At 47.8% G+C, this 24,607-nt stretch overlaps 1 protein-coding gene across 3 annotated transcripts in view; it reads right to left on the reverse strand.

Moving 5' to 3' along the window:
* The window catches only part of LOC147097085 (STE20/SPS1-related proline-alanine-rich protein kinase-like), a 66,704-nt gene extending 51,976 nt beyond the window's left edge, over positions 1 to 14,728 (reverse strand). Inside the window, exon 1 of one of the 3 annotated variants that reach the window (XM_085972899.1) lies at positions 14,587 to 14,728. In XM_085972899.1, coding sequence (XP_085829025.1) covers positions 14,587 to 14,659 — 73 coding nt within the window. In that variant the 5' untranslated portion in view covers positions 14,660 to 14,728. The remainder of the gene's footprint in view (positions 1 to 14,586) is intronic. The other 2 variants (XM_085972896.1, XM_085972898.1) reach the window with 2 other exon arrangements.
* Positions 14,729 to 24,607: the final 9,879 nt, after the last annotated feature.

Here is a 24,607-nt window from a genome sequence, read left to right on the forward strand (position 1 = left end):
TGTTTAATAAAATTGTCTGGCAGTTAAAGGCCAAGTCAGTCTAGTCTGGTGCCGAGCTATTCAGCCACCTTTTGAAGGCAAGGGGAGGGAGTCATGTGGGAGTTGTAATAAACTGAAGGGAGTTCTCGGTTTATTCCCTGGCCACGCTACGAATTTCCTTCGCTATCTGAGCAAAACACAGTCTGTGGGACATAGGGAACTCAGGCTGGCCTATGAGAGCAAGCTGAATCATGGGAGCCAAAAAATCTCTCGAGTTTATCAGTTCACAGCGGCTCATTATGCACTGGAAGTGTGATGCCGGTCATGTCGATAAAGGCAGAACAAGAGACAGTTCGGGCCCGCGCTTTGGCGAATGCAAATTAGGGGCCCAAAGTCTGTTTGAGGCCCCCTTTGTAATATTAGACTGCCCTGAACGCACCCAGCCCCGGGCCTGCTGTGTTCAGGAAAACGTGGTCTACAGGCGGCCTAACCGGCTGTCCTTAACGGGACTGCTGGAGGCCACAATCAAAGAGGTATGGTTTTTTAAAAAAGACTTTGCTAAATGTGGAGCCGTGAGGTGCAGGAGCGCTCCTTCCAGGTCCACTGCTGTGCCAAAGACCGTTGCCAGCTCCCGATCGCCCCCCTCCCTCTCACTGCAACCCCCCCCGGACCTATCGGAAATCCTCTTTGCCGGCAAGCTGCCTGGAGAAGGCCCAGCAGGTATCTGCAGTTCACCAGTCTCATGTAAATGCACGGTGGCATAGTGGTTAGCACTGTTGCCTCACAGCGCCAGGGACCCGGGTTCGAATCCGGCCTCGGGTGACTGTCTGTGTGGAGTTTGCACATTCTCCCCGTGTTTGCGTGGGTTTCCTCCGGGTGCTCCGGTTTCCTCCCACAGTCCAAAGATGTGCGGGTTAGGTTGATTGGCCATGATAAAAATTGGCCCTTAGTGTTAGGGGGGATTAAATACGTGGGGATAGGGCTTGGGTGGGATGGCTGTCGGTGTAGGAGCCGGGTGCTAGGGTTTGGATGATCAGCCATGATCTCGTTGAATGGCGGAGCAGGCTCGAAGGGCCGAATGGCCTACTCCTGCTCCTATCTTCTATGTTTCTATGTCCAATATCGGGCGTGACTTGGGCCGACCATTCCAGCACAGGGACTGTTCCCTGCGTCCCGCTCACACCGGCCTAGTAACCAATTTCTAGGCCGAAGAGTGAGCAACCTGACTGACTTTTATTCCCCACCCCCCCCAGACAAGGGACACTGAGGCCAAATGCAGCGCCCTGATTGCCGCCTTGGCTGAGATCAGCTCAAACCAACCGCGAACCTTCCTGGTGTGGGTGGTTCAGTCCCACACCTGGGAGTAGAAATGACTCCGTGTGCTAGTTTTAAGAAATTGGTTAAGCTATCGGGGGAGCTCCTCAGCTTGAGAAGCTCAGCAATTTTGAGAAGCTGTATACCCCTGTACTACATTTCCCAGCAATAAAAGCCCTGCACTCCATGGTCAAACAACATTGACAGCACTCACTGCCTGCGTTCCCGCGTGGAAAATGGCCACTTCAGCGAGTGAGGTGCTGAAGAGACGCCAACAACACCCAGAGGGCTGACCACTCCAGCATGAGTCAGCACCTTCAAGAGAAGAGAGCAATTGTGTTTAAAGATCTCATTAGCAATGTTGTAGAAACATTGTTGTAATGGAGGATCATTATAGACTCCAGACAGACTCCTGTGACTCCCACAACATATAATTGTGCCTCCTCCCAACAAGGCCGAACCACAGACCCTCTAACTGTTATTTGTGTCGTCCGGCCACTGTTAGAGATGGGCCAGTGCTCGGCTGTGAATAAAGAGGCTTTCACTTCATGTGGCCCTGTTCAGAAGCTTGGGAACGTTGACAGCAGCTGGGAGGAGCTGCGCAGTTACTGCTGCTCATAGTTAGAATCATAGACATTTACGGCACAGAAGGAGGCCATTCGGCCCATTGTGTCCGTGCCAGCCGAAAAGAGCAATCCCAGCCTAATCCCACTTTCCAGCTCTTGGTCCGTAGCCCTGTAGGTTACGGCACTTCGAGTGCATATCCAAGTACTTTTTAAATGTGATGAGGGTTTCTGCCTCTACCACCCTTTCAGGCAGTGAGTTCCAGACCCCCACCACCCTCTGGGTGAAAAAAGTTCTCCTCAACTCTCCTCTAATCCTTCTACCAATTACTTTAAATCTCTGCCCCCTGGTTATTGACCTCTCTGCTGGGAAATAGGTCCTTCCTATCCACTCTATCTAGGCCCTTCATAATTTTATACACCTCAATTAGGTCCCCCCTCAGTTCCAAAGAAAACAACCCCAGCCTATCCAATCTTTCCTCATAGCTAAAATTCCCCAGCCCAGGCAACATCCTCGTAAATCTCGTAAAGTTCCTCTGCTGTTCCTCACAGCTGGAATAAAGGGGCCGCCAATCTCTTAGAATCTTTTTCTCCCGTAAAGGTTTTGAAGAGATGAAATGTTCCTGGCCCTGCCTTGTGAATAATTGGTAAGTTCTTGACTTTTTTTTGGACTGAGATTGATTGCCGCTCCCGAGCCCACTGACTGAGGACGGGCTTGCTCTTCACAGAGGCTGGGTAGGAAGACATTCAGGTTCTTCCGAATCAGACAAAGGGAAATTGCCACACGAACGTGTCTCCGCTACCAGGCCTCTGCTCAGCTCCACAGGAGAGCAGCTGAGATCGGAACGAGTGTGTGGTTCAAGTCTGTGGCCCTTGGGGCTGGTGGGTTACATTCTCCAGGCCAGACTGTTCGCAACCTTGGTGTCATATTTGACCCTGAAATGAGCATCCGACCACATATTCGTGCCATAGCTAAGACCGCCTATTTCCATCTCCGTAACATCGCCTGTCTCCGCCCTTGCCTCAGCTCATCCGCTACTGAAACCCTCATCCATGCCTTTGTTACCTCTAGACTGGACTATTCCAACGCACTCCTGGCTGGCTTCCCACGTTCTACCCTACGTAAACCTGAGGTCATCCAAAACTCGGCTGCCCGTGTCCTAACTCGCACCAAGTCCCGTTCACCCATCGCCCCTGTGCTCGCTGACCTACATTGGCTCCCGGTTCAGCAATGCCGCAATTTTAAGATTCTCATCCTTGACTTCAAATCCCTCCATGGCCTCGCCCCCTCCCTATCTCTGTAATCTCCTCCAGCCCCACATAGAAACAAAGAAGATAGGAGCAGGAGTAGGCCATTCGGCCCTTTGAGCCTGCTCCGCCATTCAATGAGATCATCCAAGTTCAGTACCCTGTCCCTGCCTTCTCCCCATATCCCTTGATCCCTTTAGCCTTAAGAAATATATCCAACTCTTTCTTGAATATATTTAATGAACTGGCCTCCACCACCCTCTGTGGTAGAGAATTCCACAGGTTCACCACTCTCTGGGTGAAGAAATTCCTCCTCATTTCAGTCCTAAATGGCTTACCCCTTATCCTTAGACTGTGACCCCTGGTTCTGGATTCCCCGGCCATCAGAAACATCCTTCCTGCATCTAGTCTGTCCAGGCCTGACAGAATTTTATAGGTTTCGATGAGATCCCCTCAGGGCAACTCCCCTGCCCAACCCCCCCGCCCCCCCCAGATCTCTGCGCTCCTCTAATTTTAGCCTCTTGAGCATCCCTGATTATAATCGCTCCACCATTGGCGGCCGTGCCTTCTGTTGCCTGGGCCCCAAGCTCTGGAATTCCCTCCCTAAACCTTTCCATCTCTCTACCTCTCTTTCCTCCTTTAAGATGTTTCTTAAAAACTACCTCATTCATCTGCCTTAGTATCTCCTCATGTGGCTCGGTGTCAAATCTTGTTTGATAATCGCTCCTGTGACGCGGCCTTGGAACGTTTTACTCGTTAAAGGTGCTATATAAATGCAAGTTGTTGATGTTTAGCAAACTCACTGCAGTGTGTATGTAGTCACCTTAAGTATGGAAAACAAATGATACAAATTCAATGATCGCTGAGCAAAAGACAAATTACACGTCAACCGCCTCACGTGAGCTGCAGTATAATGCTATAAAGAGATATTTTTGTCTGATCCCAAGGCAGAACACACGCACAAGGCCGTGACCTCAGGATGACCCCGTCCCTCAGACAATAGGAGCTAACCCCGCCTCCCCCCGGCGAGCTGCACATGCTCAGTGTGAGTGCCGGGGCGAAAGCTGCTCCACGCCACGTGCAATCACAAAGCAGGCCACGCTCCAAAATAAAATCTCACCTTTTTGCATAATGCACTCACCAAAAATGAGCAAAAGGTTGTAAAATCATGAGTAGGTGGAGGCAAAAAGTACTTCTGCTGTGAAGGACAAGTGGAAGTTACTCACTATCTTCACTCACTGAATCTTTTCCAGTCACAAACCTAATTCAAAGCATGGAATCGGAACAGAAAGTACTGGAAATACACAGCAAGAGAAAAGCTGGCTATAATGTCGACCCTTCACCTCAAACATCAGCCTGTCTTTTGTTTCAGATGCTAACCAAAGCTGCTGCGCATTTCCAGTATTTTCTGTCTTTTACATCGCAAACTCTAGCAATCTCCGCCATCGCCAGATTTCTTTACAATAAAGTTTTCATTCCTTCTCTGGCAGCTTTTTTCCCCCCCCCCCGACTCTCTCTCTCTGCTTCGGGGCTGAACAGAAAGCAGCACTGTAACGGTTAAATGAATCAAATAACCCAGAAGTCGGTGATTTAATTGGCAGAGGCTGTGAAGTAAAAGGTACGCACAACACACAGTACATGGTGTGTTCTGTTAGAAAGGCGGGGGAAGACTGGTTGTAAATGTCTTCTAAATCAGCCCTGTGTGGACCTGTCTGTCACAGTACCTCTGGTGTTGGTGGCTAAATAAGTGTCCCTGTGATGGAAGAAAAGGCTGTGATTTTATAATAAACAACATGAATGGACTTGGCACCAAGATACATTGCTCCTATTTTCCCCATGAGACTTTGCTTTAGCTCGCTCCCTTTCCCTGTATTTATTTCTCTCCATTGTCACTTGAGTGCATGCAAGGTTTTACTATATATACAAAATGGCCACTGTGGTTGACTACATAAGTTACTGCATTCATTCTATGTGAAGCACTGAGCTGTTTCGGAGAGACATGACACGGTGCTATATAAAGGCAAATCTGTCTTTCTGTATTTATATGATTGACAATCTCCTCTCGCAAACACTGCTTCTCTCTTCTAAGCTCCTTTCCTTCTCCTTGCTGTTTTTCTCTTCTGACTGTATTTTCTCTCCGCTATGTTCCTCTGCTGTTTTCTGTTATTTTGTTCCCTTTTTTGGTACACTGCGGCAACTGACAAACACTTCAAACTCCCTCTCTGACCAGGCTCCTGACTATATCCCTCTCTGACCAGGCTCCTGACTATATCCCTCTCTGACCAGGCTCCTGGCTATATCCCTCTCTGACCAGGCTCCTGACTATATCCCTCTCTGACCAGGCTCCTGACTATATCCCTCTCTGACCAGGCTCCTGACTATATCCCTCTCTGACCAGGCTCCTGACTATATCCCTCTCTGACCAGGCTCCTGACTATATCCCTCTCTGACCAGGCTCCTGACTATATCCCTCTCTGACCAGGCTCCTGGCTATATCCCTCTCTGACCAGGCTCCTGACTATATCCCTCTCTGACCAGGCTCCTGACTATATCCCTCTCTGACCAGGCTCCTGACTATATCCCTCTCTGACCAGGCTCCTGACTATATCCCTCTCTGACCAGGCTCCTGACTATATCCCTCTCTGACCAGGCTCCTGACTATATCCCTCTCTGACCAGGCTCCTGACTATATCCCTCTCTGACCAGGCTCCTGACTATATCCCTCTCTGACCAGGCTCCTGACTATATCCCTCTCTGACCAGGCTCCTGACTATCTCCCTCTCTGACCAGGCCCCTGACTATCTCCCTCTCTGACCAGGCCCCTGACTATATCCCTCTCTGACCAGGCTCCTGACTATATCCCTCTCTGACCAGGCTCCTGACTATATCCCTCTCTGACCAGGCTCCTGACTATATCCCTCTCTGACCAGGCTCCTGACTATATCCCTCTCTGACCAGGCTCCTGACTATATCCCTCTCTGACCAGGCTCCTGACTATATCCCTCTCTGACCAGGCTCCTGACTATATCCCTCTCTGACCAGGCTCCTGACTATATCCCTCTCTGACTAGGCTCCTGACTATATCCCTCTCTGACCAGGCTCCTGACTATATCCCTCTCTGACCAGGCTCCTGACTATATCCCTCTCTGACCAGGCTCCTGACTATATCCCTCTCTGACCAGGCTCCTGACTATATCCCTCTCTGACCAGGCTCCTGACTATATCCCTCTCTGACCAGGCTCCTGACTATATCCCTCTCTGACCAGGCTCCTGACTATATCCCTCTCTGACCAGGCTCCTGACTATATCCCTCTCTGACCAGGCCCCTGACTATATCCCTCTCTGACCAGGCTCCTGACTATATCCCTCTCTGACCAGGCTCCTGACTATATCCCTCTCTGATTAGGCTCCTGACTATATCCCTCTCTGACCAGGCTCCTGACTATATCCCTCTCTGACCAGGCCCCTTACTATATCCCTCTCTGACTAGGCTCCTGACTATATCCCTCTCTGACCAGGCTCCTGACTATATCCCTCTCTGACCAGGCTCCTGACTATATCCCTCTCTGACCAGGCCCCTGACTATATCCCTCTCTGACCAGGCTCCTGACTATATCCCTCTCTGACCAGGCTCCTGACTATATCCCTCTCTGACCAGGCTCCTGACTATATCCCTCTCTGACCAGGCTCCTGACTATATCCCTCTCTGACCAGGCTCCTGACTATATCCCTCTCTGACCAGGCTCCTGACTATATCCCTCTCTGACCAGGCTCCTGACTATATCCCTCTCTGACCAGGCTCCTGACTATATCCCTCTCTGACCAGGCTCCTGACTATATCCCTCTCTGACCAGGCTCCTGACTATATCCCTCTCTGACCAGGCTCCTGACTATATCCCTCTCTGACCAGGCCCCTGACTATATCCCTCTCTGACCAGGCTCCTGACTATATCCCTCTCTGACCAGGCTCCTGACTATATCCCTCTCTGATTAGGCTCCTGACTATATCCCTCTCTGACCAGGCTCCTGACTATATCCCTCTCTGACCAGGCCCCTTACTATATCCCTCTCTGACTAGGCTCCTGACTATATCCCTCTCTGACCAGGCTCCTGACTATATCCCTCTCTGACCAGGCCCCTGACTATATCCCTCTCTGACCAGGCTCCTGACTATATCCCTCTCTGACCAGGCTCCTGACTATATCCCTCTCTGACCAGGCTCCTGACTATATCCCTCTCTGACCAGGCTCCTGACTATATCCCTCTCTGACCAGGCTCCTGACTATATCCCTCTCTGACCAGGCTCCTGACTATCTCCCTCTCTGACCAGGCCCCTGACTATCTCCCTCTCTGACCAGGCCCCTGACTATATCCCTCTCTGACCAGGCTCCTGACTATATCCCTCTCTGACCAGGCTCCTGACTATATCCCTCTCTGACCAGGCTTCTGACTATATCCCTCTCTGACCAGGCTCCTGACTATATCCCTCTCTGACCAGGCTCCTGACTATATCCCTCTCTGACCAGGCTCCTGACTATATCCCTCTCTGACCAGGCTCCTGACTATATCCCTCTCTGACCAGGCTCCTGACTATATCCCTCTCTGACCAGGCTCCTGACTATATCCCTCTCTGACCAGGCTCCTGACTATATCCCTCTCTGACCAGGCCCCTGACTATATCCCTCTCTGACCAGGCTCCTGACTATATCCCTCTCTGATTAGGCTCCTGACTATATCCCTCTCTGACCAGGCTCCTGACTATATCCCTCTCTGACCAGGCCCCTGACTATATCCCTCTCTGACCAGGCTCCTGACTATATCCCTCTCTGACCAGGCTCCTGACTATATCCCTCTCTGACCAGGCTCCTGACTATATCCCTCTCTGACCAGGCTCCTGACTATATCCCTCTCTGACCAGGCTCCTGACTATATCCCTCTCTGACCAGGCTCCTGACTATATCCCTCTCTGACCAGGCTCCTGACTATATCCCTCTCTGACCAGGCTCCTGACTATATCCCTCTCTGACCAGGCTCCTGACTATATCCCTCTCTGACCAGGCTCCTGACTATCTCCCTCTCTGACCAGGCCCCTGACTATCTCCCTCTCTGACCAGGCCCCTGACTATCTCCCTCTCTGACCAGGCCCCTGACTATCTCCCTCTCTGACCAGGCCCCTGACTATATCCCTCTCTGACCAGGCTCCTGACTATATCCCTCTCTGACCAGGCTCCTGACTATATCCCTCTCTGACCAGGCTCCTGACTATATCCCTCTCTGACCAGGCTCCTGACTATATCCCTCTCTGACCAGGCTCCTGACTATATCCCTCTCTGACCAGGCTCCTGACTATATCCCTCTCTGACCAGGCTCCTGACTATATCCCTCTCTGACCAGGCTCCTGACTATATCCCTCTCTGACCAGGCTCCTGACTATATCCCTCTCTGACCAGGCTCCTGACTATATCCCTCTCTGACCAGGCTCCTGACTATATCACTCTCTGACCAGGCTCCTGACTATATCCCTCTCTGACCAGGCTCCTGACTATATCCCTCTCTGACCAGGCTCCTGACTATATCCCTCTCTGACCAGGCTCCTGACTATATCACTCTCATTCCCGCTCAGTGACCAAGCCTCTGACTCAGGTGTCTACAGCAAATTGGAGAAAACATTATTTTTTTACATCACATAAAATATAGAAATTCTGAAGAGATAGGAACATTTCAGCAGGAGTTACTGTTGATTCCAATGGAAGATGCTATTGAAACATCACAATGGTCAAATACGTAGCTATAATCGGAGCCAGGCAATTTTCTTACTTGCAAACAAAGCTCGGGTGTAGGGGGAGGGGGGTAATAGGGTGCAACCCCAACCTCCCAATCCACCAATGTTTTCATTCTTACATCTGATCTGCTTTTACCAAAAGAGGAGGGATTCCCATCTCTGTTCACACTTTGCAAGTTGTTAAAATTCAAACAAAATTCCAGTCCTTTTTCGTCCATTTTGGGAAATCTCTGTGGTCACTCCCCAATAGTGGCATTTTTCTTCCAACAGAATTTTTACTCCAACAACGTGTTAATATATTTTGTTTGTGTGCCAAAATTGAGTGGAAATTGGTTTATCGCTGCTACGGAGCAGTCGTACCGACAAGCAGTACAAGGAGAAAGAGCGGCACTGCCTGGGTTGAAAACCTGCACAGTTCCTCGCTAGTTAACTGGACCACACGGGCGTAAAGTTTGGGGCACTCAGCACAGGGCGTTTTGTGAGTAAACTGCTAAGATTTGTCTCACACTTTTTCAAATTGACATGGGGTTCTCCTTTAGACGAATAATTTTCATTTGTAATTTCCTGTTAACTTTTTATGGACTGCAATATGCACGCGCACACAGACAGATTAATATTCAGCTTCACACACTCTCAGACAGATTTACATACAGATGTACACACACACACACACAGACTCGCACACAGAATTACATAGAAATTACAACACAGAAACAAGCCGTTCAACCCAACCAGTCCATGTTGGTTTTTATCCTCCACACATTAGTAATCCTAATCGCATGTGCCCGTCACATTCTCATATTCCTTTATGGGAATGTCCGCATGCCCGATACGAGACTCCCAAAACAAGCGCTCTACTCGTAGCTCCGGCACGGCAAGAGAGCCCCAGGTGGGCAGAGGAAACGCTTCAAGGACACCCTCAAAGCCTCCTTGAAAAAGTGTAACATCCCCACCGACACCTGGGAATCCCTGGCCCAAGACCGCACAAAGTGGAGGAGAAGTATCCGGGAAGGCGCCGAACACCTCGAGTCTCTTCGCCGGAAGCCAAGCGCAAGGAGCGCACGTCAACCCAAGCACCCCACCGACCCGCCCCTTCAACCACCGTCTGCCCCACCTGTGACAGAGACTGTAGGTCCCGCATTGGACTCATCAGTCACCTGCGAGCTCATTTTTAATGTGGAAGCAAGTCATCCTCGGTTCTGAAGGACTGCCTAAGAAGAAGAAGATTCCTTTATTCCCCTTTCAGTCAACCACACTAAGGAGTAATGATGACACCATAAATCACAATAGCGAAGCGTAAATGGTTTACAATCGCCAAATGAACAGCTGCCTCCTTGAGCCAGGGAGGGGAAGAATCAGCTCGAGTTCCCAGTCCTGACTGACCGCTAGCCCAATAACCCCCAAGGGTGAGGGCAAGGTCAGGCCTGTCTGTGATGCCCCTGCAGTCGAATAATCTGCCGACACTCACTGTCTAGGCTCACGTGTGAAGAATGGTCACTGGGGTGAGGTACAGCAAGGCTGCCAGTGCCTGTGAAACTGTACCCCAGCATGAATCAACACTTCCAGGAGGGAATAAAGGGCAGAAACTTGGAAGGAAAAAAAACACAACCAAATGAAACTTCTCTACACGGGTTACCTACGAATACTGTATAGAGCAGTACAAAACATACAGTGCTGGTGTACCAAAACTCTCCAACACTGCAAGCCCACAGAATCTATTAGCAGAAATGTTGAGCTAAATCATTTTCTTACTAATTTAGGATAGAAGGAATCAATAAAGTTTACCCTAATAACATACTGTTTAAATGAAAAATGAATTTTGCTTCCTTATTTTCAAATGTACTTCTTAAGAGACCTATGTTCAGGACTCTGGCAATTGCACTTTTGAGCATACTGGCTGGCAAATGAGTTGTGGGTAAAGGGCCTAAGGTGGCTCACCCTCCCTTGTATGTCTGACGAGACAGTAATCACAGAAAGAGTTAAAAGGGGAGGCGAGAACATTTCCTTTACACAGAGGGCGAGCGGTTAGAATTGTCTGCCACAAACCATTGGAGTCCATAAATATTTTTTTTTTAAAAAGAGAATTGCTTGAAAAAGAAGAATATTAACGGGCATGGGGAGTGAGCAGGAATAGATTAGGTGGCTCGTGGGGAAAAGACATCGGAACATATATAATGGGCTGAATGGCCTGTTTCTGTGCTGTATCATTCTACGGTGATCATTGCCTTTGCCATGGCATGGCAAAGATCTGGGACTTACCATGTTGGAATTACGGGCATGAATCCATGCCCGAACATCATATGGCACCAATGTGCTACAGCGCCCAACACCTCCCAGTTTGAATCTCTTGAGCCACTTGCTAGTGACATTGTCCCAAAGTGATTTAAAACTTGCTAGAGATGTAGGGAGGTTGGTACATTGGTGCATAAGAACTTTACATCTCTAGCTTTATCATCTTTACATCTACAATATTACTGGTACAGTGCAACATAACTGTGGCCTTGTACATCCGTTTATATATCCAAATTACAGTTCAGTAACAGCAGTTCCCTACGTACAACACAAAACCCACTTGTACTGAAGGAAAAGGGGGAATGGATTCATTTCCATTTGTTATTTTGCTCCAGTATGCATATCGTAAATAGCAGCCATTGTAAGTGCACTTACAATCGAAATAGCTCTCCCCTCGTACCTTAGTGGGTAAATGCACCACATGGTGTGGTACTGAAACTCTCTTTTAACTGGCACCTTAAAAAAAATAACCGGAAATCCCTGTTAACCGGCAAAATTCAGGAGTAGGTTCAGGTAAGTTTTACTTCATATTAGTGGCAGTTCCTGGATCTGTGGCTGTGTAACTGGGGTTCGTGCACTTGTTGCTAAGCAACAGGGAAGCCTGGATTTGTTGCTGTGTATGGAGCTCGCGTACCTTTTAAACTATACCTCTCTGTAATCCGGACTTTTTGATAAACCGGCACCACGCCGGTCCCGTCGGTGCCGGATAATAAAGAGTTTCCTGTACAGAGATTAGAAAGGTTCTGGCATTGGTCTGTGCTGAGTTAACTGATCTCAGCTGGAATGGTAGTAATGGTCGACAATTGGCGTTAGTGCCCCTAGGCTAAGGGGGTGGGGGGGAATCCAGCCAGGCGTCCCGCTCCTGATCGTGAGCTGATCCTGCGGGACAGTCCATTTTGTGGATGTTACACGAGGTCAGTATTGGGCTTGGCTGTGATGCCCTTCACTGTTGGAATAGCTTGCTGTAGCCCCTTCCCTTCCCACTCCTACTTGTCCAATGAGCAAAGACACTTCCCGGTGAAGTCCTAAGCCATGCAAATCAGAAGTACCAGGATCGATCCTTGGCCTATGCCGAGTTAGCTGATATCAGCCGGGGCCGCAAATGGGGCGTCCCCCCTAGGTTACAGAGAGGGAACTCAGCCCCTGCTCCCAATCCTGATTGGCATCCAGTGACTACCTACTGGAAAATATGTCTATGTGGACATTAGCTGAGGACAGGATTTGGTTGTAATTTGGTTGTGATTTCCCTCTCCCCCGTGGTCAAACGGCCCTTCTCGGCTCACAAATGAATAGTTGGAGGAGCTACCAGAGAGTGCCCAGCACCCATGGAACCAAACCCCAGCATGGGTCAGCACCTTCAAAAGAGAAGTGGAGAAAGGAAAAGAAAATTGGATAAGTATTGATTTTGATCCTTGGCCCACTAAGGATATGAGGCATTATCCGGCACTCTGTGAAATCATGCTGACACAGTACACATTGAAGATAGGACCGTTTAGGCAGATTCAGCTTCTGTAAGAGCCCAGAGTAACCTGCTCCGAACACCAACTCATTAGCTGCCATAATTGGCTGCAGGAATCATTTCATGCAGATAATCTGCAACAGTACAAGCTTCCATAATGTATTTTTTTTTAAAGGTTTCTTACAGACAGAAGTTTACAAATATGTGTCAAGACAGACATAGTCAGCAATGCAACGATGCCACTAACCAAATCACTGCTTATTCTTACAGTTTTAAGCCTAAGATAGCATCTCCGGTGGCACTTCACCCGACTTTCTGCACAACTCTCTCCCCTTTTCTCTGCTCTTCTCCAAAACCTCACCCAACTGGCGGGTATTCATGTGAGCCCGGACAGTGAGTGTCAGCCGGCTATTCGGTCACGGGGAGCATCGCAGCCACACCCAATTGTGTCATCGCCCAAAGGGGTCACTGCATGGCGATCAGAAACCCCGTCGCTAAGGCCAATTGCAGCTTCCAAACTACGGCACACCCGAGATCAGCCAACTCAACGCAAACCAGGTTTAGAAACTGGGACCTTCCGATCTGCAAGGCTACATTTTTTGGCAACAGAGCGATCAGTGAAATTAACAGTGCCCCTGGAAGAAATGTTTTACAGTTCTCTACCAGGTCTAGACATTTGCTGTCAAAAATACACAGAAAATAGCTAACACAATACAAAGATACCTGAACACAGAAAGTGTGTCGGTACGGAGTTAAGTGAATATTGTTTTGGGAGGGAGTAAGAGGGGGAGGTTAGATTACACGTTCTTCCATGTTTACAGATTCAATCCAGTATCATGCTTGAGTCATGCTGGTTCCTGAATTGGAGCTGTCCACTCTAATCCCATGTCCTTGTTCTTTCCTCACATCCTTTTATATGCTCCCCCTTTCAAATACTTAGCCAATTCCCTTTCAAATATCTCTGCCACAGTAGCCACTCGTGGTAAAGAATTCCATGTTCTGACAACTCTCTCTGTGAAAAGAAATTGTCTAACTTTCCCCTTCATTTTTTGGCAGGTCTGTGCCCTCTTTACTGATTCACCAACAGAAACAATCTCACTATTTACTCTCTCAAAGTCTTTCTGCCTTCTGCAAATATGCATCGAGTTAGCCGTAGGACCACCTGTCCCCTCTCCCAATAACAATAATAAAATAGTTTGTGATTTGTATAAACATTTTCATTAAGCTTGATATGGTGCCAGGCATCAGCTGACACTTCACACACACACACACACACACACACATACATACACACCAACCCTCAACTGTAAAAGCTTGTTACAGGGGGGGATCCCATTTGACATCAAGAGCCAATGTCGCAACTCTGCAAATATGTGAAGAGGGAGGCTGACAGCCAGTCTGGAAGCACAGTCACTTCCAACATGTTTAACTTACTCCTTTCATTCATTGCGACTGAACCCGGATCAACCCAGTCAGAGGGGAAGGGAGAGAAAAAATAACAGCAACGCAAAACATCCGAAGCTACACATCCTGGCCCCAAAACACGCATTTATAATCAGAACATTCACTTGCAGCAGGGACCTACCCCCGAAGAAGCGGATAAATCAGAACGAAAAGCCGTTTTCCTTTTTTTTCCCCCCCTCTTCTCCTCAACGTTATTGAAAAGCAGCGCCAGTTTAAAAAAAAAGACGCAGTCTCCCCTGCACCCAGTATATAGAGTGCAGCAATGCAAGGGCACGATGCAAGGATCGAGATCGCTCAGAATGAATAATGCCGCACAACAGACTGAGATAGAACTAAAGATCAACAACAACAACAAAAAAGAATTGAGGGGAGGGAGGGAGGGTGGTTTCTCCCCCCCTCCTCCCTCCTTTGTTGTCGCGACGGTTACATTTATTTAGACGCGCCATCCTAAAACAAAAAGTTAAAACGATTGGGAAGAGACTGACCGATGATCTCCTGCAGCTCGTAAGCATCTCTTGAATTTGGCCACTGGGACCCGGCTAGCAGCTCCTCCGCCATGACGCTGTGAGTCACAATGCGGCGAGAGTCGGAGCCCGACAGGCTGCTGAGAAGAGAGCGCTCAGCAACTTTATACAGACCGAGCCCCCCACACACCTCACAATACCAGAGCTACAGGCACAGTCCAACTGACAGCTCCTCATTGTCTCATCTCACACACACACACACATATATATATATATATAGATAAATAAACAAGCCTGCCATTGTTACCTAGCCACATCATTAACAATTATTCATTCAATGCCTGCATCACAAAGTGTCACAGGTCGAAGTCTCCCACTGGCACAAGTGCTCCGTCGCGCTTTAAAAAAAAGTGTCCCCAGGACCCCACACACGCACAAAATAAAAGTCCCCCCCGCGCTCGTTTCATCGGCCCGATTTTCCTCAGCCGTCACGCCCCGACTCGCCGGTCTTAACGGCCGCGGGCAATGGGAGAGGGGGGAAAATCGGGCCCCTGTCGCGCCGGCTCCGCGCCTCCTGGCGCGACTTGCTGCCATTTTCTTTCACTGGCTGTGAGCGGCCGTGTTTGTGCTGGGACACAAATGATGGGGATCTGTCAGACCATGAATTTCCTGTTGTTTGCACCATGGCAACGCTGGCTGAGAGGAACCCGTTTCTGGCAACTTCGGGTTTCTGAGGTGGCGGGAGGGGATTTAATCGTCAAACATCTGCCCCAGTGCAGCAGTTGCTCCAAACAAGGCAAGGGAGTTGACATTTCCTTCAAAATAAACGTTTCTCTTCTGCCAGGGCCGCAGGTGACACCATGTTGCCTCTGGCACCACATTAAGTCCTTTCCTCTCCCCCCCAACCCAGCTCTTAGGGGGCAGGAACACTGCCAGGAACCCATCAAAGCTCTGACTCTAGGATGTCCTCCAGGGCTTGGCAGGTGGCAGGACCGCCCGGCCAAACCTACACTGCCATAAGGGTCTGAGAAGAAAATCTACCCTAGAATATACATAAATCACTGTTAACTGAACAATGCTGATTGCTCAAATATGTCTAAACAGGTAGATCCACAAACAACCAGGAGCCTCTACATAACCAACCAACCAATAGCATTCTCAAAATATTTTTCCCATTTCTTTTCAGCACCCATGATGGTTTTCCAGCCACTGACTAAAAGTTAAGTTTATAACATCATAAACATATGAAATAATCCTTAAAGAAATCACTAAACTTAGCCATAAATCTAGCTATTTTACCTTAGAAATCCCTGAACTAACTTTGCTCAGCTCCTTTCTCTAGGGCCTGAGATTTGACTTCTACTCATGGCAATGACGGAGACCTGGCTCAAAAAGGGCAGGATTGGGTATTAAATATTCCTGGATATAGGGTGTTCAGGAAAGATAGGAGGTGGTGTGGCAGTATTGGTTAAGGAGAATGTTACAGTGCTGAACAGAGCGGATGTCCTGGAGGGGTCAAGGACAGAATCTATATGGTTAGAGTTAAGAAATAATAGAGGTGCCATTACACTACTAGGTGTGTTATATAGGCCACCAACTAGTGGGAAAAATATGGAGGAGCAAATTTGCAGAGAAATTACAGAGAGATGCAAGAACTATAGAGTAGTGATAATGGGGGACTTCAACTATCCTAATATAGACTGGGATAGTAATAGTGTAAAGGGCAGGAAGGGGGAAGAATTTCTGAAGTGTGTTCAGAAGAACTTTCTTGATCAGTACATTTCCGGCCCAACGAAGAAGGAGGCATTGCTGAATCTGGTTCTGGGGAATGAGGTAGATCAAGTGGAGCAAGTATCAGTAGGTGTTTAGGGAACAGTGATCATCGATTAGATTTAGATTAGCTATGGAAAAGGGAGCAATCTAGAGTAAAAAATACTTAATTGGAGGAAGGCCAATTTCAGTGGGATGACAACGGATCTGGCCTGGGTAAATTGGAATCAAAGATTGGCAGGCAAAACTGTAATAGAACAATGGGCTGCCTTTAAAGAGGAAATCGTTCGGGTACAGTCGAGGTACACTAGGGGGAAAGGTAGGGTAACTAAAGTCAGAGCTCCCTGGATGATGAAAGAGATTGAGAGTAAGATGAAGCAGAAAAAGAGCGGGTATGACAGATGTCAGGTTGAGAATCAGGCTAAATATAGAAAGTTCAGAGGAGAAGTGAAAAAGAAAATAAGAGGGGCAAAGAGAGGGTATGAGAATAGAATGGCAGCTAACATAAAAGGTAATCCAAAAGTCTTCTATAGACATATAAATAGTAAACGGGTAGTAAGAGGAGGGGTGGGGCCGATTAGGGACCAAAAAGGAGACCTACGCATGGAGGCAGAGGGTATGGCTGAGGTACTAAATGAGCACTTTGCATCTGTCTTCACCAAGGAAGAAGATGCTGCCATAGGCATAGTAAAGGAGGAGGTAGAGGAGATACTGGATGGGAGAAAAATTGATAGACGAGGTACTAGAAAGGCTGGCTGTACTTAAAGTAGATAAGTCACCAGGACCGGATGGGATGCATCCTAGGACGCTGAGGGAAGTGAAGGAAGAAATCGCGGAGGTACTGGCCATCATTTTCCAATCCTCCTTAAAAACGGGGATGGTGCCAGAGGACTGGAGAATTGCAAATGTTACACCCTTGTTCAAAAAAGGGTGTAAAGATAAACCCAGCAACTATAGGCCAGTCAGTTTAACCTCAGTAGTGGGAAAGCTTTTAGAAACAATAATCAAGGACAAAATTAACAGTCACTTGGAGGAAAGCCAGCACGGATTTATTAAAGGCAAATCGTGTTTAACCAACCTGATCGAGTTTTTGATGAGGTAACTGTAACGTCCGTGTGTAATTGAGACACGGACTGCAGAAGTTGGTTATAACAGGTGTTTACTGAATGGAGACAAAACTGGAACTACTATACAAAGTTACTACACAGGCTTATATACAGGGGTGGTCACTACTGGTACTGCAGTATACAGGGGCTGCAGAATATAGTTCCTTCTTCAAGGTACATACACTACAATTCCTCCCCTTTTAGCTAAACAGTACATAACATTCGATTAATAATTAAATAACATATTTACAATTACAGTTGCTATATACATTAGCTGAAGTTAATCAATTATAAATTCAGTCTTTGAGGAGGCTTCCTGATTCTGTCCGGATAACGCCTCTTTGGGGTATCAGGTTCTTCTGGCAAAGTTGATTTGGGATCAACGTCGTTGTTTGGTTCGTCTGCTTCCAATATCACCGATTCTGAGGTAGATGCAATTGGTACTTCGGTTTCATCACCAGGTGTATAGAATCGTGGTGTAGATTTGATGTTTTCCAGTGACTCTAGAATCTGGTCAGCATGGCGTCTTACAATGCTCTCTCCAACGTCCACAGTATACATTAGAGGTCCTTGCCGTGTGCAGATCGTTCCTGGCTACCATTTCTCTGTGCGGTAGTCCCGGGCCAAAACTGCTTGACCTATCTTAAAACTCCTGGTTGGCCTTTCATTCATATTCTGAAACTGCCTGTTCTCCACATCTCTTCTGATGTTTGGCTTAACCAAATCCAAGCGGCATCTTAGTCTTCGATTGAAGAACATCATGGCTGGAGTTTGGTTGGTAACCGCATGTGTCGCATTCCGGTAGGCAAACAAGAAGTTATCCACCTTGTGTTGTAGGGGTATGTCTTCATCACACATTGCCTTGATAGCCTTCTTGAATGTTTGAACGATCCTCTCAGCCAATCCATTGGTGGCTGGATGATATGGGGCGGATGTGTAATGCTTAACACCATTGTTCTTTAAGAACCTCCGGAACTCTTCAGACACAAACTGTGGTCCATTGTCAGAGCAAATCTGTTCAGGCAGCCCATTTCTGGCGAATATGGTTCGTAAGACTGTGATAGTTTTTTCTGTGGTGGTTGAGGACATTTTTATTACCTCTGGCCACTTTGAATGTGCATCCACCGCAATTAAAAACATCGAGTCCATAAAATGGACCAGCAAAATCAATGTGTACCCTTTGCCATGGAGATGAGGGCCACTCCCATGGATGTAGAGGGGCTTATAGGTGGGGCGTTTTGAACCTTCTGGCATCCTGTACAGCTCTTGGTCAGCTCTTCGATTTCTCTATCGATTCCCGGCCACCACACAAACGCTCTGGCTAAGTTCTTCATTTTTACCCCTCCCAGATGACCCTCATGAAGCTCATTGAGCACTCTATCCTTCAATTTGGGTGGAATTACTACTCCGGATCCACACATCAAGGTTCCTCAGCACACTGACAGCTGTTCTCTTCTCGGCGAGAATGCTGGCAACAGTGGTTCGCCATGTGCTGGTCATCCCTTCACCGTTAAATCATAGACCCTGGAGAGTGTCGGGTCATTTCGTGTTTCCTTTTCTATGTTTGCATTCGTCACAGGTAGACATTCGACTATGGTCGAGTGGAATATCTCCACAGGATCCACTGCAGGTGCTTCTTCCACCGTCGGCAACGGTAGGCGCGACAATCCATCAGCATTCCCATGCTGTTTAGTTCCTTTGTACTCGATGTCATATTGGTGTGCCCCTAGGAAAAGGGACCACCTCTGTAGCCGTTGTGCTGTCATTATCGGGACGCCCTTCTTAGGGTTGAAAATGGAGACAAGAGGTTGATGATCAGTTAGTAGAGTAAATTTCTGTCCGTGCAGGTAGTGATTGAACTTCTTCACCCCCCACACCAGGCTAAGGGCCTCTCTGTCAATCTGGGCGTAGTTACGCTCGGCTGCAGTTAACGAGCGTGACGCAAAAGCTATCGGCCTCTCTGAACCATCAAGGGATTTATGTGACAGTACCGCTCCAACGGCGTAGGGAGACGCATCACACGCCAGTCTTATTGGTAGTGATGGGTTGTAGTGAGCCAATACTTCTCTTGAAGTGATCAGGCCTTTACACTTCTGAAAGGCCCGCTTACATTCATCGCTCCATTTCCATGCTACTCCAGTTTGTAGCAGGGTGTTCAGTGGGTGCAGAATTGTGGACAAATTCGGCAAAAACTTATGGTAGTAATTCACCAATCCGAGGAATTACCTCAGTTGCGACACATTTTCAGGCGCTGGAGCCTTAACTACCGCTTCAATTTTGTCAGGGGACTTATGTAACCCCTCTTCATCAATCACGTGGCCACAATACGATATTTGTTTCTTAAAAAACTCGCACTTGGGGCGATTGGCTCGTAGCCCATGTTCTCTTAGTCTAGTGAGCACCTGCTCTAGGTTGGCAAGGTGTTCACTGTCATTTTCACCCGTCACTAGGATGTCGTCCAAGTAACACTGAGTCCCCGGAATCCCTTGCAGGACTTGTTCCATCGCTCTTTGCCATATAGCTGGAACTGATGCAACTCCGAATACCAGTAGATTATACCTTTGTGAGTGTTTATCGTGAGATATTTTCTAGAGGATTCTTCAACCTCCATCTGCAAATATGCTTGCGCTAGGTCAATTTTTGTAAAACGTTTCCCTCCAGATAATGAGGCGAAAATATCTTCTATCCTCGGAAGAGGATACTGTACTGTGTGAAGGACTGGGTTCACAGTCACCTTGAAGTCCCCACAGATGCGAACCTTCCTTGGCTCCTCAGACTTATTGTTTAACGTTTTCTTCATGACAGGAACGATGGGTGTCGCCCACTCGCTCTAGTCTACCTTAGTTAACACGCCTGCATTCTCCAGATTCTCCAGCTCTGCCTCGACGGCTGGGCGAATTGCATACGGTACCGGTCTTGCTTTGAAAAACTTGGGAATTGCATTCTCTTCTATGTTTATCGAGGCGGTTACGCCTTTAAGAGTTCCCAGTTCTTGTTGAAATACCTCTTTAGCGTTAGCCAAGATTTTTTGACAATCGTCCAGGTGTGACGTCGTCATCCTTTTTACCAGCCACCGTCAGTGCCTGAATGGAGTGCCAGTCTAAACTTATCTTTCTGATCCATTCACGTCCCAATAATGGTGGTCCACCATCTTGCAGTATGTGCAGATACAATTTCTGTATTTCCTTGCCGTTGTATTCGACAGGCACCCTTATTTTCCCTCTGGGGTATACATTCTGCCCTGTATATGTCTTCAAGACAATGGATGTGTCTTTCAAGGGTATGTGTGAGAATAGCCGCTCGTAGTCTCGTCGATTCATGATGGTCAGGGCTGATCCTGTATCCAATTCCATTTTGACTTGGGACCCTGCTATCGTGAGGGTGACCCAAATGGTTCGGTGATCCTCTTTTGTGATTACGTTGTGTCGTTTGAGACAGCTTAGTCTCTTGTTCCCGGATTCACTATCGCTCTTCTGGTCTTCGGAACTACTGTCCGTCATCTTTTGTACTTTCCTGTACTTTTCCTTAGTAGTCTTTTTGTTGTCGTTAGTCTTCTTCCCGGACCTGCAAACTCGTGCAATGTGTCCCATCTTTCCACATTGCCTGCATGTTTTGTCCTTGGACCAGCAGTCCTTCTGGTCATGGGTTGTTCTGCCGCAGCGATAACATTTTTCAAATCCCCGTGTCATTTCATGGGTGCCGTATTCCTGTGGCTTTTGCTGTATTTCCGCAGCTCCCCTTGCTGCTGCTTCGTACGATACTGCCACGCTGAAAGCCTTATCTAGCGTCAGCTCTTTCTCTGAGAGTAACCTCTTCTGGGTTCCTTCACTCAGGAGTCCACAGACAAATTTGTCCCGTAGGGTATCTGCCAGTCCTGCTCCGAACTGGCAGTGCTTTGATAGCTTGCGTAGTTCCGTAAGGTAATCAGCATTGCTCTCATCTTTATGCTGATTTCTCTTGTGGAATTTAAATCTTTCTGCTATCAGCAGCGGTGTAGGATTTAGGTGTTCCTGTAGGATATCAACAATTTCGTTAAAACTCTTCGCCATCGGTTTGACTGGAGTGATCAGGTTCCGCAATAGGCCGTACGTTCTTGCGCCCATTAAGTTTAGTAGTACCGATGCCTTTTTCTCATCGGCTACTTCATTTGCCTTGCAATATACTTCGACTCTTTCCACATACGTGGTCCAGTCTTCTATTGCATTATCGAAGGCAGTGATATTGCCAGTCTTTGGCATCTTGGAGATCTAAGATGGCGCCTCCCGCGCTTTCTGTCTTTTCCGCTGCTGCTAGCGCTGTTGCTGGCGTTTTTATGCCTTGATGGCGATGCCCTATGGTCTTCGCGCACTTCCCCCCCGCGCTGCTGCCAACGCCGCTCTCCGCGGTCCCCGTGGCAAACTGCAGCTCCTCGCGGCTTTCTGCGCTTCTAATTTATTTTATTTTAATTACTGTTCCTGTCGTCAGAGCAGACCCTATGGGACACTTTCCTCCCTCTTCTCGGGTCTGTACGCTGCCCGGCTTCGTAGCACCGGCCGCGCCCTGTGTGCTCCACCCTCTCTCTCTCTCTCCTCTTCCCGACAACGCTGCTCGGCCCCGTTGAAAAGCCACCCGATCGAGCTCTAGCCCGCCGCAGCCCAGGAAGGATCAGTGTACTACCTGCCACCAGCCCGATTAGCTGGAACACCATAGACTGGATAACCAAGCCCAGCTCTCGACAGCCTCTCCTGCAAATCTTCAAATTCGATGAATCAGAGGGCGGTTGCCCACGGTCGACGCCCGTTTCTTCTGTTTGTTTTTTTTTCTTTTTGGATTTCTTCCTTCTGGCCTCAACCTCTAACAACTTCGCTTCAGGGATGGATCCCCGTGAGGTGGTGCAGAACTGTAGGTAAGTTTGGATCTGTTCGTCGCCAGTGTAACGTCCGTGTGTAATTGAGACACGGACTGCAGAAGTTGGTTACAACAGGTGTTTACTGAATGGAGACAAAACTGGAACTACTATACAAAGTTACTACACAGGCTTATATATAGGGGTGGTCATTACTGGTACTGCAGTATACAGGGGCTGCAGAATATAGTTCCTTCTTCAAGGTACATACACTACAGTAACAGAGAGAGATGATGAGGGCAATGCAGTTGACGTGGTGTACATGGATCATGGATTTCCAAAAGGCATTCGACAAAGTGCCACATAATAGGCTTGGCAGCAAAGTTGAAGCCCATGGAATAATACGGACAGTGGCAGCATGGATACGAAATTGGCTAAGTGACAGGAAACAGAGAGTGGTGGTGAATGGTTGTTTTTCGGACTGGAGGAAGGTATACAGTGGTGTGCCCCAGGGGTCGGGACCACTGCTTTTCTTGATATATATTAATGACTTGGATGTGGGTGTACAGGGCACAATTTCAAAATTTGCAGATGACACAAAACTTGGAAGTATAGTGAACAGTGAGGAGGATAGTGATAAACTTCAAGAGGACATAGACAGGCTGGTGGAATGGGCGGACACGTGGCAGATGAAATTTAACACAGAAAAATGTGAAGTGATACATTTTGGTAGAAAGAATGAGGAGAGGAAATATAAACTAAAGGGTACAATCCTAAAGGGGTGCATGAACAGAGAGACCTGGGGGTATATGTGCACAAATCGTTGAAGGTGGCAGGGCAGGTTGAGAAAGCAGTTAAAAAAGCTTATGAGATCCTGGGCTTCATGAATAGAGGTATAGAGTACAAAAGCGTGGAAATTATGATGAACCTGTATACAACACTGGTTCGGCCTCAACTGGAGTATTGTGTCCAATTCTGGGCACCGCACTTTAGGAAGGATGTGAAGGCCTCAGAGAGGGTGCAGAAAAGATTTATGAGAATGATTCCAGGGATGAGGGAATTCAGATAGACTGGAGAAGCTGGGGTTGTTCTCCTCAGAGCAGAGAAGGTTGAGAGGAGATTTGATAGAGGTGTTCAAAATCATGAGGGGTCTGGACAGAGTAGATAGAGAGAAACTGTACCCATTGGCGGAAGGGTTGAGAACCAGAGAACACAGATTTAAGGTGATTGGCAAAATAACCAAAGGCGACATAAGAAAAACTTTTTTACTCAGCGAGTGGTTATGATCTGGAACGCACTGCCTGATAGGGTGGTGGAGGCAGACTCAGTCACGGCTTTCAAAAGGGAGTTGGATAAGTACCTGAAAGAAAAAATTTAAAGGGCGGGGGAGTGGGACTAGCTGAGGTGCTCTTGCTTCTGTGCTGTAACCATTCTATGATTCTATGATACTCTGTTTCTGGAGTTTGCACATTTTACCTGGGCATTCCTGCTGATATTTCCCAGCCTCAGAAGCTGCTTTACCTGTTTGAAACCTCTCTCAATTTACAGGCTGCCTCACTCTCCAGTGTTGAAAGAAAGTTAGTTGAGTTTGTGCAACCCGATTTTATTTATTTCCTTTGGCAATGGAGATTTCAGGAATAAAATTGAACTGCACGAATTACCAACTTAGAAGGAGGCCATTCGGCCCATCGTGCCTGTGCTAGCTCTTTGGTAGAGTTATCCAATTCTCCTTCTTAGGCAGTCCCTCGGAACCGAGGATGACTTAAAGTTATGCAATTAGTCCCACTCGACTGCCCTTTCCCTATAATCCTGTAAATTTTTCCTTTTCAAGTATTTATCCAATTCCCTTTTGAAAGTTACTATTGAATCTGCTTCCAAGACCCTGTCAGACAGTGCATTCCAGATCACAACAACTCGCTGCGTAAAAAATGTTTTTTGTCTCCCCTCTGGTTCCTTTGCTAATTATCTTAAATCGGTGTCCTCTGGTTACCGACCCTCCTGCCAGTGGAAACCATTTCTCCCTCTCTACTCGATCCCTTCATAATTTTGAACACCTCTATTAAATCTCCCCTTAACCGTCTCTGCTCTAAGGAGAACAATCCCAGCTTCTCCAGTCTCTCCACGTCACTGAAGCCCCTCATCCTTGGTACCATTCCAGTGAATCGCCTCTGCACCTTTGCCTAGACTTTCCTTGTTTCTTTCTATCAGAAGTGCTCTTGTTTGGCACAAAGCAAATGGCAGGAGGAGTGAACACAGGCACCAGGTTCCCTCAGATTTTGCCAGACACCTGCCCAAGTGCTGCCTTTAAAAAAAATTCATTCATGGGATGTGGGCATTGCTG

The sequence above is a fragment of the Somniosus microcephalus genome, chromosome 33 (assembly GCF_052327205.1).
Source record: "Somniosus microcephalus isolate GS21.2 chromosome 33, FLI_Smic_1.0, whole genome shotgun sequence".
Taxonomy (NCBI): Eukaryota; Metazoa; Chordata; class Chondrichthyes; order Squaliformes; family Somniosidae; genus Somniosus; species Somniosus microcephalus.